This window comes from Planococcus citri, chromosome 1 (genome assembly GCF_950023065.1).
Source record: "Planococcus citri chromosome 1, ihPlaCitr1.1, whole genome shotgun sequence".
NCBI classification, from domain to species: Eukaryota; Metazoa; Arthropoda; class Insecta; order Hemiptera; family Pseudococcidae; genus Planococcus; species Planococcus citri.
In genome coordinates, this window is record NC_088677.1 from 7,188,661 (window position 1) to 7,205,075 (window position 16,415).

The window sequence follows — 16,415 nt, forward strand, 5'->3', positions numbered from 1 at the left end:
TTAATTTTTGAAATCTCCCTCCTGGAATTTTTTATTTGTGGTGCTACTTTTAAAAGTTCCTTTTTCCCATTTCCAGAGCAATAATTTGAAATTTTCGGAAAAATCTGAAAAGGTGATCAATGAAGGCACACTCAAACCTGATTACGGTTATTTTTTCGGTTAATTTTTGGTAAATTACTAGTAATTTTTGCCAAATTTTTGGTAATTTTTAGTAATGTACTGGCAATTTTTGGTTGATACTTTGTGGTAAATTTTTGGTAAATTTTTTGTATTTTCTGGTAATTTTAGGTAAATTTTTGGTTAATTTCTTGGTAATTTTCTGTAGATTACTAGTAGTTTTTGGTAACTAACTAGTAATTTTTTGTAAATTTCTGGTAATTTTTGGTAAATAACTGGAAATTTTTGGTAAGTTACTGATACTTCTTGGTAGATACTTTGTGGTAAATTGTTGGTAATTCTCGGTTAGTTTCTTGTCATTTTTGGAAAATTTCTAGTAATTTTTGGTAAATTTCAGGTAATTTTTGGTAAATTTTTTGTATTGCCTGGTAATTTTCAGTAAGTTTTTTGTTAATTTTTGGTAATTTTCAGTAAATTGCAGGTAATTTTTGGTTAATTTTTGGTAATTTTTGGAAAAGTAGTGGTAATTTTTGGTAAATTAAGTACTGGTATGTAATTCTGATTTTAGTAAATTACTGGTAATTTTTATTTGGTGATTTGTAGTAAATTACTGGTGATTTTTGGTAAATTTCTGGTAATTTTTTGTATTTTCTGGTAATTTTCAGTAAGTTTTTTTTTTAATTTTTGGTCAATTTCTGGTAAATTTTTGGTAATTTTCAGTAAATTGCAGGTAACTTTTGGTAAAGTAGTGGTAATTTTAGGTACATTACTGGTAATTTTGATTTTGGTAAATTACTGGTAATTTTTATTTGGTGATTTGTAGTAAATTACTGGTAATTTTTGGTAAATTTTTTAGGTATTTTCTGGTAATTTTCAGTAAGTTTTTTTGTTAATTTTTGGTCAATTTCTGGTAAATTTTTGGTAATTTTCAGTAAATTGCAGGTAACTTTTGGTTAAGTAGTAGTAATTTTAAGTAAATTACTGGTAATTTTTATTTGGTAATTTGTAGTAAATTACTAGAAATTTTTGGTAAATTTTTTGTATTTTCTGGTAATTTTCAGTAAGTTTTTTTGTTAATTTTTGGTTAATTTCTAGTAGATTTTTGGTAATTTTCAGTAAATTGCAGGTAACTTTTGGTAAAGTAGTGGCAATTTTAGCCTTTAGGTAAATTACTGGTAATTTTGATTTTGGTAAATTGCTGGTAATTTTTATTTGGTGATTTGTAGTAAATTACTGGTAATTTTTGGTGAATTTTTGGTATTTTCTGGTAATTTTCAGTAAGTTTTTTTTGTTAATTTTTGATTGATTTCTGGTAAATTTTTGGTAATTTTCAGTAAATTGCAGTTAACTTTTGGTAAAGTAGTGGTTATTTTAGGTAAATTACTGGTAATTCTGATTTTGGTAAATTACTGGTAATTTTTATTTGGTGATTTGTAGTAAATTACTGGTAATTTTTGGTAAATTTCTGGTAACTTTTGGTAAATTATTGGTAATTTTTGGTTAATACTTTTTGGTAAATTTTTGGTAATTCTTGGTTAATTTCTTGGCATTTTTGGCAAATTTCTAGTAATTTCTGGTAAATTTCTGATTAATTTTTTGTTTTTTCTGGTAAATTTTTTGTATTGTCTGGTAATTTTTTAGTAAATTGCTGGTAATTTCTGATTAGTAGCTTATGGAAAATTTCTGGTAAATTACTGGTAATTTTTGGTAATTTACTGATAATTTTTGGTCAATACTTTTTGGTGAATTTTTTTAATTCTTGGTTAATTTCTTGGCATTTCTGGCAAATTTCTAGTAATTTCTGGTAAATTTTTTGTATTGTCTAGTAATTTTTGGTAAATATTTGGTAATTTTCAGTAAATTACTGGTAGTTTCTGGTTTGTAACTTGTGAACATTTTTTTGGTGATTTTTGACAACTTTTTTGTATTTTCTGGTACTTTTTGGTAAATTTTTGGTAATTTTCTGTAAATTACTGGTAGCTAGTTGCTGGTTAGTAACTTGTGAAAAATTTCTGGTAAATTACTGGTAATTTTTCGTAATTTACTGATAATTTTTGGTTGATACTTTGTGGTAAATTTTTGGTAATTCTTGGTTGAATTCTTGTCATTTCTGGCAAATTTCCATTAATTTCTGGGTAATTTCTGGTAATTTTTGGTAAATTTTTTGTGTTTTCTGGTAATTTTTGGCAAATTTTTGGTTGATTTCTGGTAATTTTTTGGGTAAATTTTTGGTCAATTTCTGGTAAATTTTTGGTAATTTTCAATAAATTACTGGTAGTTTTTGGCTGGTAACTTGTGGTAAATTTCTGGTAAATTTAGGTAAATTACTGGTAATTTTGATTTTGGTAAATTAGGTAAGCACTGGTAGTTTTGATTTAGGTAAATTACTGGTAATTTTTAGTTGGTAATTTGTAATAAATTACTGGTAATTTGTGGTGATTTTCTGGTTATTTATGATACATTTCTGGTAACTTTTTGGTAATTTTTGACGAATTAGTATAATTTATGGTAATTTACTGTTTTTTTTCGGAGAATAAGAGGCCATTTTGTAGTAAATTACTAGTAATTTTTGGTCAAACTTTGAAATGCGAGTAATTTTCCATTTTTGTTGAATCGATGGTAATTTTTGATTAAATACGGGTAATTAATTAATTCATTAATTTTTTCCAATTTCGGAGGCCTTGATATAACAGGGTGTCTAACACTCCTATTTATCCTATATATCCTATAAAAGTCCTTTTATTTGCCTATGACACCTTTTTGTCCTTTTAGTGTCCTATTTTTCAACAATTTTATCCAAAAGTCCTATTTTTTTCCAATATGACTTTTTCAAATTTTCAATTTTCCCCCCTTTCTTTCCGGAATTTCGAACTTGTAGAAAAGAGATGATTTGTCGACTTTTGTAGAACTTGAATCACACATTTTTGAGAGCTTCTGCCCTCGCTTCGCTCGGGCTATTTGCTTTTGCTTTTCCCGTTATGTAACTTATTGTTCAAATTCAAGAAATGTTCAAAGTTTGAATCAGAAAGATAAACTCCTCCTTCTTTACCAAATTACCGATTTCTTTTTACTTCTCAGCAAAACATGAATTTTTTGAAAACTTTTAGCTTAGCCTTGCTTCACTCAGGTTTGTTTGCTTTTCTTTTTCAAGTTTGAATTTTTCTTTTCTTTTTGTTGAATTGGGGTGTTGAATCATCATTTAAATTTTAAGATTTTGTAGCAAAATAATATAAGTAACTTATCACTCAAAAAACATCGTTTTTATACCTCTCAAAATACTGAATTTCTAAAGCTTTTGCCCTCGCTTCGCTCGGGCCCGTTAGCTTTTCTTTTCCAATTTTAAATTTTCAAAAAAATCATAATTTAAATTTCAAAATTTTGAAGCAAAACATCGAAAAATTTGTGCTTTTTTCCGAATTTTCTATTAATTTTTTTACATTTTTAAAAAATTTGTTATTTTGAAACAAGTTTTTTATTCACCAAATTTCATTACATTGACAAGAACCTAAATACATCAAAAATTGTAATGATAAAATTACCTTTTCGACGTACGCTTGCTTGAAAATAATCTTGGGATGTTTGAAGACATTGGATAAGCGAAAAATTTGAATGTAAAGTTTTGCCTCGCCCACTGCATGCCTCCCCACTCTTGAAAAATACCAAGTGTTCAAAAACTGTACTGTTGAAAGTTCCGCTAAAATTCCTGTCGCTAAAAACTTGAATATAAATTTTGAACCCCCCCCCCCCCATACATTACAAAATTCCACAGTAATGCTGGAAAATGACCTGCTGAAAGTCCTGCTAGAAGTCCTATAAAAGTCCTATTTTTTCATTTTGAAATTTTGTTAGACACCCTGTATAAGAAAGCAAACGTTGGTGGTCAGGGGGAGAGGAGCAGGGGGTGAGGGTGTGGAGAGAGTTTTTTTTAAATAAGGGTTCATTTTGCAGAATTCTGATAGGAAATGAAGAATGATTTTCATTTTTTCACGGACTTGAATTTTTCTATTTCATCTTTTCCAATTTGGTTGTGAGGGGGGATCCACACAAGGGGAGTGATTTTTTTTCGAAAAAGGGATCATTTGAAGAAAGAGTTTTGAGCTGGACGGAAAATTTTTGAAAGCGCAGAAAAGCACTACTTCAAAACTGATTAAGTACAAATACTTACGCAGTTAAAAAAATGTTCTAATGGGTCAAATGAAGTCTTGAAACACTCTTCTTTTCCCCTCCTATGAGGTTTTTCGAATGCCTCCTAGAAATACTTAATAAATTCCTTCCGGGTTTCTTGCGCTACACATCATATCGAATTTCATGCTTCTATCATGAAATGCAGTTTATTATACCCCAAGAAATTGCAATTCACTACTTGAGCCCGATTTCATCCCAAAATCACACCAGTTCGATCATTTTCCGTCTGTATATCTCGTCTCTCGTTAACTAACCAGAACACAAAATCTAACCGCTCTAAAATATCGAACGACCATGGGCACTGGGCAGTTTCTAAAGCTCTTCTCCGCACCAAAAAAAAAACGCTGTTACTTGTATGATTTATGAGACAAACGTGGAGAAAAAACACCCGAAAACGGAGTATATAAGGTGGGAAGAAAGGTGGAGGGCTAAAGCTAGAAGGTAGAAATCTCGTTCCGGTAAACTATATTGAAAGAAAGAAACGAACGAACGTAAACGCAAAATATACAGCTTTATGTAGATTGTGTAGATGTACGAGATGGAAGAGTATAGTAGATGGTAGCGAACTGGAGAATCGGCATCAGCAGGCAATTTCCAAGTGAGCAGGTGCTTACCGGTTTTTTCACTTGACCTTGGTCCAATGGAGGTTGTCCGGTCATCCGTGGACCCAATATCTTGCGCGGCTCTTTCGCGTACCTCTATGCCATTTATTACCTATATTATATCTGATTTTCTAGCATATATAGTCGGACCTACATGGTATACCATAAGTACATAATGGTCGTCGAGCTGTGATGTGCTATGCCATAGAACACACACCACACTATGTGTTTGCAGTGGAATGCACTGGCGAGTTGCACTTTCTGCATAGATTGGCTCTCGCGACGAGCCAGCATCCGACACTTTCCTCTTTCAAGCTATCGTTTTGCCTTCGTCATGTCACGTTTTCTGAGCCACGAGTAGGGAAATTTTCAACCTCGAAACTACCACCAGCACGACGGTTTGAAATTGCTCCAGTTTCTAGAAACTCTCACTGAACTGCTGGACCATCCATAGAATCGAAATCGAAGATACGAGCTAGAATTGGCGAAAAATGCCTTCGATAATATCGAGATTCGAGATGAAATGCGATAATATTTTATGTTATTGATTTAGTACTCTTCGCAGTAGGTCTTTGGTGTATCAACGGTTGTTGTTGTTGTTGTTTTGTATATGCAAGAGAACGTCGTCGGTGGAGAGCAGGTCAACTTTCTTTTACTATTGCTCGACGTTATACGTAGTATCGATTCGAAAATGATTTTGTTCTGATTCATTTAATTTTCTTGTAAAAATTTGTTTATGAGATTTTATCTTTAATCCCCCCCCCCCTTTTGAAAAGTTCTTGCTCACCATTCCATCACATTTCTGTTTCATTGTAAAGAGGAGAACTGTTATAAATCCCCAATAACCAAAATTTCATATGCTCAAGTTCACTTTTGGATTTTTGGAAATTTTTTTGGAAATTTATAAAATAAAAAAAAACTGTTTTAAGGGCGATTTTTAAATTTTTTTGCAATTTGAATTTTTTTTAGAGCTAAGCGAACCGATGTGAATAATTTCTTCAATTATTGCCTTCGAAATAGGTATTTTGAATTTTTTACATTTTCAAAAATTCAAAAATGAACTTCAGGACATGAAATTTTGTCAATTTGAGAATTTCGGTTCAAAAGCTTCCCTTGTCAATTCAATTTTGCAATACGCAATATTTTCCATCAATTTAACCTCAACAAGTGTTTTTAACCCTCATATGATAGGGGGAGGGGAGAAAGTGGAACTATAATTTATTCAAAGAGGAGATTTTTTACGAATTTATGTACGTGAAAGTTAACTTTATGTAAAAAAGTATCCACAGAGAGTTCGGAGCAATTGAAATTCAAAGTTGAGGTTAACGAAAAAAAATTTCAACGGCTGAGGAAAGACAAACCCCATCCCAGCCTGCCTTAGGAGGGAGGGGAGAAGGTCCAATGACAGCTATTTCATCTGAAAACCCTAATTCAAACCCAGGCGGATTTGACAGTCTGTAATTAAATAATTCGAAAATTATTCATTTCTGGGCAGAATGTCTCTAAATAATCGTCATTTTACAAAAAAAACCTTCCCTAGCTCATTTTTATGGAGCCCCAACGTTGAAAAAAATTAAATAAAATCAGAAATATTATTTTCCCTTTTTTTGTTGTGGGGGGGGGGGTTGGATTTTTTTTGAAAAGATCGCTAATTTGGAAATATTCCGACTAGAAACGAAAAAATTTTCCATTTTTTTATAGGTGCTCCTTGTTTTGGAGGAGGGGGGGGGGTGTATACAATAAATCTAAAATTGTGTTGTGGGTCGAGGGAGGGTTTTTCTTGAAAAAGAACTGTGTTATTTTAAAATAATCCCGGCAACAAAATGGAAACTTTTCGTTCTACATATTTTGATTAATTATTCAGTTTTCAAAAACAATTTTACAGTTTGGCAGAGCTCCATACAAGAGGGGTCCCAAAAAAGCTCATAGGCCGTGGCGTGTTTTGTTGAAAAGCAAATCATCAAAAGAATTCTGATACCAAAAAATTTGATTTTTTGTAAAATTGAATTTTTAAATTTTTTTTTAAATTGAAAACGCGAGAGCTTTTAGTACAATTTTTTTGAATTTCAGAAAATTGAAAAAATAAGAATTTTCCTCGTAAAAGCCAAAAAACGTGTTTTTTTTCATTTTCAACAATTTTACCAGAAACGGAAACTTTTTGATATCCCTCCTCCCCCTCCCCACCACTAAAAAAATTGACACATTTGGACTTGCTTGAGCAAAGACAAAAAAAAACGCATACAGAACTTGATAAGGAAATTTTCTAAAAGCAGGACTTTGGTGCTTATTTTTGAACGTTTTGGCAAAAAAAGCACAAATTTCTTGGCAATTTTTATAAAAAAGACGACCATGACTAATTTATCAAGAACTACTTTCTGAGAATTACGATGAAAAAACATTAAGTATACAATTTTTTGTCAACTCGTCGCCAAAAATTGACACTCTTAGGTAATTTTGATAAAAAATGGAAATTTTTACGACGATTTTAGCAAAAACAGGATTTTTGAGCAATCTTGGTAAGAACAGGAGTGTTTGACAATTTCGGCAAAAATTAGCCCCTTTGACACTTTTGACGATTTTCACGAAAATGGAAATTTTTTAGAAACTGTGCCCAAAAAAAAGGGCACTTTTTGACTATTTTGCCAAAAATTGACGATTTTTGACATTCTCCCCCCCCCCCTTCCCAGATCAACACTTTTTGTCTAGCGCAAATTTGACAAAAGAAAAAAAACATAACTTTATAGGTAAGCAGGTTTGGCAAAAAACAGGACTTTTGTTCGGCAATTTGGAATAAAAAAGCACTCACGCATTTAGTGTGAGAAGACCGCCTTTTCTTTAAATAAAAATTTTTCACGAACGAATTGATTCACTTTTTTTGAAACATATTTTGTACAGCATTTGATCTGTTTACAATCGAATCGAATCATTTACGAACAATAACTGGCGATTGAGTAAATAAATTGATTGATTTCTTGGTGAATCATTCGATTGATTTGTAGGTGAATCATTCGCGAACGAGTTGATCAATAGTTACTAAATCATTCGCGATCGAATTGATTCGTATTGGTGATTCATTTGCGAACAAATCGATTCATCTGCTCAATTATTGGTGAATTATTCGCGAACGAATTGATTTGTTTAAGGGACTCGTTCGCGAACGAATCGATTCGTATAAGTGAATCGTTCGCGAACGAATCGATCTGTACGAGTGACTCGTTTGCGAACGAATCGATTTATTTACTTAATTTTTGATGAATCATTCGCGAACGAATTGATTCATATTGGTGATTTATTTGCGAACGAATCAATTCATTTGCTCAATGTATGGTGAATCATTCGCGAACGAATTGATTCGTTTAAGGGACTCATTTGCGAACGAATCGATTCGTATAAGTGACTCGTTCGCGAAGGACGGATCGATTTGTACAAGTGACTCGTTCGCGAACGAATCGATTAATAGGTGACTCGTTTGCGAACGAATCGATTTATGTACTTTATTTTTGATGAATCATTTGCGAACGAATTGATTCATATTGGTGATTCATTTGCTCAATTTTTGTTGAATCGTTCGCGAACGAATTGATTCGTATAAGTGAATCGTTCGCGAACGAATCGATCTGTACAAGTGACTCGTTTGCGAACGAATCGATTTATTTACTTAATTTTTGATGAATCATTCGCGAACGAATTGATTCATATTGGTGATTCATTTGCGAACGAATCAATTCATTTGCTCAATGTATGGTGAATCATTCGCGAACGAATTGATTCGTTTAAGGGACTCATTTGCGAACGAATCGATTCGTATAAGTGACTCGTTCGCGAACGGATCGATTTGTACAAGTGACTCGTTCGCGAACGAATCGATTAATAGGTGACTCGTTTGCGAACGAATCGATTTATTTACTTTATTTTTGATGAATCATTTGCGAACGAATTGATTCATATTGGTGATTCATTTGCTCAATTTTTGTTGAATCGTTCGCGAACGAATTGATTTGTATAAGTGAATCGTTCGCGAACGAATCGATCTGTACAAGTGACTCGTTCGCGAACGAATCGATTTGTACAAGTGACTCGTTCGCGAACGAATCGATTTGTACAAGTGACTCGTTCGCGAACGAATCGATTTATTTACTTAATTTTTGGATGAATCATTCGCGAACGAATTGATTCGTATTGGTGATTCATTTGCGAACAAATCGATTCATCTGCTCAATTATTGGTGAATCATTCGCGAACAAATTGATTTCTTTACAGGACTCGTTCGCGAACGAATCGATTCGTATAAGTGACTCGTTAGCGAACTAATCGATTTATTCACTTAATTTTTGATGAATCATTCGCGAACGAATTGATTTGTATTGATGATTCATTTGCGAATGAATCGATTCATTTGCTCAATTTTTGGTGAATCATTCGCGAACGAATTGATTCGTTTAAGGGACTCGTTCGCGAACTAATCGATTCGTATAAGTGACTCGTTAGCGAACTAATCGATTTATTCACTTAATTTTTGATGAATCATTCGCGAACGAATTGATTTGTATTGGTGATTCATTTGTGAACGAATTGATTCGTATTGGTGATTCATTTGTGAACGAATCGATTCATTTGCTTGATTTTTCGTGAATCATTCGCGAACGAATTGATTCGTTTAAGGAACTCGTTCGCGAACGAATCGATTCGTATAAGTGAATCGTTCGCGAACGAATCGATCTGTACGAGTGACTCGTTTGCGAACGAATCGATTTATTTACTTAATTTTTGATGAATCATTCGCGAACGAATTGATTCATATTGGTGATTCATTTGCGAACGAATCAATTCATTTGCTCAATGTATGGTGAATCATTCGCGAACGAATCGATTCGTATAAGTGACTCGTTCGCGAAGGACGGATCGATTTGTACAAGTGACTCGTTCGCGAACGAATCGATTTATTTACTTTATTTTTGATGAATCATTTGCGAACGAATTGATTCATATTGGTGATTCATTTGCTCAATTTTTGTTGAATCGTTCGCGAACGAATCGATCTGTACAAGTGACTCGTTTGCGAACGAATCGATTTATTTACTTAATTTTTGATGAATCATTCGCGAACGAATTGATTCATATTGGTGATTCATTTGCGAACGAATCAATTCATTTTCTCAATGTATAGTGACTCGTTCGCGAACGAATCGATTTATTTACTTAATTTTTGGATGAATCATTCGCGAACGAATTGATTCGTATTGGTGATTCATTTGCGAACAAATCGGTTCATCTGCTCAATTATTGGTGAATCATTCGCGAACAAATTGATTTGTTTACAGGACTCGTTCGCGAACGAATCGATTCGTATAAGTGACTCGTTAGCGAACTAATCGATTTATTCACTTAATTTTTGATGAATCATTCGCGAACGAATGGATTTGTATTGGTGATTCATTTGTGAATGAATCGATTCATTTGCTTGATTTTTCGTGAATCATTCGCGAACGAATTGATTCGTTTAAGGAACTCGTTCGCGAACGAATCGATTCGTATAAGTGACTCGTTCGCGAACAAATCGATTCGTATAAGTGACTCATTCGCGAACGAATTGATTCGTAAATTAAAGAATTGATCAATTCTTGGGGGGGGGGGTACAAACAATGGTAGATTTACAACTTTCGAGAATTACTTGGGAATCTAGTGCCTTAAGATTCGTATAAAGTGAGCCAACTGAGCTTTTAAAAGTACAAATTCTAAAATGACTCACAGCTCTGGAGGATCCTGTGTGTGATTCTGATTACTCACCGTCGTCACCCCTCCGGTCCACCTATTGAATCTATTCTCTGTTCGCGTGCCATATTTTACACAAGTCGTCGTCATCAACGAATTACGACGAGTACATTTCGTAATTTATTTTTTCCATCTTTCATCCGCTCGATAATACAATGCGTCGGTTTTCATAATATCTACACAGTACACAATAAGGCATTCATACATATTAGATGTGGTTTATTGTCAAATACAGCCACGTTTAAGATGTGTTCTGTTCTCGATGCTGTCGTTGTTATTCTTTTAATGCACGAGACTGTGCCTCGTAGATCGTATGTGTACTGTACTCGTACTACTATGAACCGAGGAAATCGTGAAATCACGGATACGTTTATACAAAGACTACGAGTATCACCACTGTGAGCCGCGAGCCGCGAGCTCCCAATAAGGTGTTGAGTCGAGAGAAATGCGTGCGTGTGTTTTTGTTCAAATACCTGCAAGTATTCGTACGCTTTTGATCTTTCCACACGTTTGAACTCATTTTTCTGCCGAGGAATTTATCGAAATAATAGCTAATGTACAAAAGGGTTATAGGTAATGAAAAACCTATTTTTCGTTCCTCTGCATGGCCATTCTTCTGCCTGGTTACGAAATACTAATACGTGTTCAATGAATGTCACAGGGGTGATGGGAGAGGGGGGTGTCGAGAAAGTAGTGATTTTATAATCAATAAAAATGTTGCCACTGAACCATCTCTGGCATTTTTGTTTCCTGAAAAGTGCCAAAATATGACTAGATCCTTTTCAATTTATTCTCATCGATTCGAGTATTGATTTGATTCGATAAAACGCCATATTTTAATATACTTTATCGCTTGGTTGATTTCAGAGAAGAAAAAAAAAGCCGCCGCCGCCGCGGAAGTGTGAGAGAAAATTCCGCTGCGCGTCATGGATAATGGAAATCAGCGTTTATTCGTCTCCGAAGATTGCGCCATCAACGGTGAACGCGAAGATCTTCCCAAAGCCACATTTCCACAAAATACCATCAATTCAGTCACGTCTTCGATAGCCGGATTGCAACACACCGTTACTGATTCGACGCCGCCGAAAATTACCTCAGCTCTTAATAAGGTTGGTACTTGCTAGACGTAGATCTCTTCTCTTATGGTACTTTATGGAGAAATAGGTTCTCTTAGTCTACCTATTTTTAGGATTAGAGAAAAACACCCGGAGGGAGGGCCGGAGGGGTGGTGCAGATTGCAGAAAACCGAACGTCGAATTATACGATTCGATTGCGTGTCCGACTTACTTGTGTACGAATTAACGTTACACTGTTTTAATAATAGTCACGAAAGCCGAAAGGTGCGTGAAAATTCGTTCAAGTGTGTCAGCTACGAATACGAGATCAATTCGGGTGAGAGATTGTTTTAACCAGAAGTGCTGCCTGTTTTGTGCATGAAGATCAAAAATTGGATGAGCAGTTGCAGAAAAATTTCAAAAGATCACAAATAAAAAATCCACCTCTTGAAAAATTACGAGTACAAAGAATAATCACTTCGACTCGATTTTTGTTAATGTTTTAAGACCCAAGAGCAGCCTGAAGGATGGAATTTTAATCTGTCAGAAAAATTTTGGATCTTAACAAAGCTAGATCAAAAGAGCATGCAAAAATACTCAATTGACCAATTTTGTTGTTAAGTTTTGAAAATCTTTCCAACATTGTATCAAACTTCTGAAAATGCAAAGAATCAAAATCCTCAAAATTTTATATATTTGTAATTGAGAGAAGAAATTAAAATTTGATTTAAGGACTAAATTTTCTTAACCTTGTAAATCAGTTACAAATGGCCTTAAATTGCTCTAGAGCTGATTCTCTGATGCATTTTTTTTTTTGAAAATTCCTGTTTCCAAAAAAATTGTCGAGTATTTTATTTTATTTTTAGAGTGTCTAAAAGATTGCTGGAGGCAAAAGAATGACTAAAAACAGCCATTAAATATTTTTTAGAAATTTTTTCAATATTTTATCTCACTTTTATGCCATTTTTATGAAGGTTCATTTTTATTTTTTACTTTTAAATTTTCAAAAATGTTCAGAATAGGTATCTCAAAATTTTATTTTCATTTAACTCAATCTATCGCGATAACTCGTTCAATTTTTGCCCAATTTCTCTCAGTTCAGGGTGTCTACAGCACGAAAAAAGTACGAATTTACGAAAAAAGCACGAAATTGGAAAATGACCCAAAAAAGTACGAAAAAACGTCAAAAATGTACGAAATTTACGAAATTTGTACGAAATTTTAAAAGGATTCCATTGTTAATTTTCCGACAAAGTCACCAATATCTACATATCCTCAAAATTCTTATTTTTTCAAAAATTTTTGCCCTCGCTTCGCTCGGGCCAATTTGATGCCTTTTCCAAGCAAACAATTTCAAAAACCATTGATAAAATTTAAAAAAATTGAAATGAAAAAAAAAGTTTCTTACATTAAAATTGATTTTATTCTACTTTTCGAACTACAAATTTTCTGAACCTTTTGCCATCGCTTCGCTTGGAATTCTTTTCTTTTTCAAAATTGAAATTCTTGAAAAAAATATATCAACTTAGTATTCAATTTTTATAGTTTCAAAATGATGAAATAAAATTCTCGCATACTTCTCGAAATACATTTTTTCAATAGTTTTCACTTTCACTGGGGCCTGTTCTCTGACTTTTTAAACAAAATCAAAATTCACATCCTAAAAAAATCTTTCCAATTCGAAAATTTCAAAAACCAAAAATCGAACTCTTTGCATTATAAAACATTGTTTTTTTATAGCTCTTTCAAAATTCGTTCCGGTCTCGTATTGGCTCTTGACGGTCCAGACCACACTGCTTAGCACGTTCAAATTTTGATTTTTGTGGCCGAAATGACATGACACACCCCCTCCCCTCCATGTAGATTCAAAGTATGACTATTAATAATTATATTGTACGAAAAAAATACGATAAAAGTACGAAAAAGGTACGAAATTTTGTTTTTTTGATTTAGTAGACACCCTGCAGTTTGATCTTTTTTATTCATGTATTTTTTGTCAAATTTCCTGCATTTTTCAGCACTTTATTCTTACTTTGTGTAATTTTCATAATTTTACATTTATGTTTACGGTTTTTTTTTTGGATTTTGGACAATTTTTCAGTATTTTATGTTTGTTTTGTGCAATTTTCAATATGTTTAGTTCAATTTTTACCGGATTTAACAAATTTTTATTATTTTTTTTGTCATTTTTTCATTGTTTTTTTATTTTTATTTTTTTATTATCTTGGAGTAATTTTCAAGTTTTGCAGAATTCCATCATTATTTGGCTTTTTTAACCTCAACTTTTCATAATTTTCATCATTTTTTTGAAAAAAAATTTCAACAGCATTTTATAATTTTATTTTTACTTTTTGTCATTTTTAAGATCTTTTTTCAAATTTATTATTTTTGATTTTTTTTTTAACGAGTCTCATACTAATTTTTTTCATTTTAATTTTTCAATGTTTTGTGTTTGTTTCAAGTTGTTTTCATATAATGTTTCATTGATTATTGCAAAATTTTATTCAATTTCTATTGTTTTTAACAAATTTTTGTTTCTTTTTTCATTTTCTGTATTTATTTTTTACTTTTATAATGCCTCAATGCATTCAATTTTTTTTAAATTTTCCCAATTTTGATTATCCCATAAAATGGGAATAATATTCGCAAACGGATCAATTAATTGATGATTGATTTGGTTTTTGTGAAACAACTATTGTATTGAAATTGCTGATGTGTTTTCAAGCAAAGTGAATCGAACCGAAATTAATTGATTTCTAGGTGAATCATTCGTTAACGAGTTGATCAATAGTTACTGAATCATTCGCAAACGAATTGATTCGTATAAGTGACTCATTCGCGAACGAATTAATTCGTATAAGTGACTCGTTCGCGAACGAATTGATTCGTATAAGTGACTCGTTTGCGAACGAATTGATTCGTATAAGTGCCTCGTTCGCGAACGAATCGATTTATTTACTCAATTTTTGGTGAATCATTCACAAACGAATTGAATCATTTTTTGTAAATCATTCGCGAACGAATTGATTTGTATAAGTGGCTCGTTCGAGAACGAATCGATTCGTACATATAAGTGACTCATTTGTGAATAAATCGATTTATTTGCTCAATTTTTGGCGAATCATTCGCGAACGAATCGATTTGTTAAAGTGACTCGTTCGCGAACGAATCGATCTATTTATTCAATTTTTGGCGAATCATTCACGAACGAATTGATAATTGATTCGTATAAGATAAGTAACTCATTCGCGATCGCCAACGAATCGATTCGTATGAGTGACTCGTTCGCGAACGAATCGATTCGTATGAGTGACTTATTCGCGAACAAATCGATTTATTTACTCAATTTTTGGTGAATCATTCACGAACGAATTGTATCATTTTATGTGAATCATTCGCGAACGAATCAATTTGTATAAGTGACTCGTTCGCGAATGAATCGATGTATTTACTCAATTTTTGGTGAATCATTTATGAACGAATTGAATCATTTTTTGTGAATCATTCGCGAACGAATCGATTTATTTACTCAATTTTTGGGCGAATCATTCACGAACGAATTGAATCATTTTTTGTGAATCATTCGCGAATGAATCGATTCGTATAAGTGACTCGTTCGCGAACGAATCGATTCGTATAAGTGACTCGTTCGCGAACGAATCGATTCGTATGAGTTACTCGTTCGCGAACGAATCGATTCGCATGAGTGACTCATTCGCGAACAAATCGATTTATTTACTCAATTTTTTATGAATCATTCATGAACGAATTGGATCATTTTTTGTGAATCATTTGCGAACAAATCGATCCGTATACGTGACTCGTTCGCAAACGTATCGATTCGTACATACATATAAGTGACTCATTCGCGAATGAATCGATTTATTTACTCAATTTTTGGCGAATTATTCACGAACGAATCGATTCGTATAAGTGACTCGTTCGCGAACAAATCGATTCATGTACTCAATTCTTGGCGAATCATTCACGAACGAATTGAATCATTTTTTGTGAATCATTCGCGAACGAATTGATTCGTATAAGTGACTCGTTCGTGAACGAATCAATTCGTATAAGTAACTCGTTCGCGAACGAATCGATTCGTACGAGTGACTCGTTCGCGAACGAATTGATTCGTATAAGTGACTCGTTCGCGAACAAATCGATTCATGTACTCAATTTTTGGCGAATCATTCACGAACGAATTGAATCATTTTTTGTGAATCATTCGCGAACGAATCGATTTGTATAAGTGATTCATTCGCAAACGAATTGATTCATAAATTTAACAAATGACAATTCCTTGGCGAACGGTTCTTTCAAAAAACTGACCAATTCGTTCATGAATGATTCGACAAAAATTGAGGGTCAATCAAGACAAAATTTAGAGAAAACTGTGAAAAGTAGAATATTATTAAACATTGCGAAAGTTTCATAAAAGAATGACTGGATAACTAAAAATTGTCCCAAGTTAATTTACTAAAAAATTCCAAAAATATCGTAAAATTTGTTAATTATCAAAAAATGAAATTTTACAAAGATTCAATAAAATAAATAATGAAAAATGCTCAGTTGTTATGAGAAAAAAATTGAAAGATTGCAAAACCCAAAGTAATATATTGAAAAAAATCACTGTAACATTACAAAAAATGCATAAGACCAAAATAAATTGTTGAAAAATTTT

At 32.9% G+C, this 16,415-nt stretch overlaps 1 protein-coding gene across 3 annotated transcripts in view; it reads left to right on the plus strand.

Annotated features, from left to right (window-relative positions):
• Nucleotides 1–16,415, plus strand: part of LOC135846314 (leucine zipper putative tumor suppressor 2 homolog) — a 68,454-nt gene that overhangs the window by 38,578 nt on the left and 13,461 nt on the right. For all 3 annotated transcript variants that reach the window (XM_065365351.1, XM_065365332.1, XM_065365342.1), the window contains exon 2: nt 11,544–11,785. In XM_065365351.1, the coding sequence (XP_065221423.1) occupies nt 11,603–11,785 (183 nt within the window). In that variant the 5' untranslated portion in view covers nt 11,544–11,602. The remainder of the gene's footprint in view (nt 1–11,543; nt 11,786–16,415) is intronic.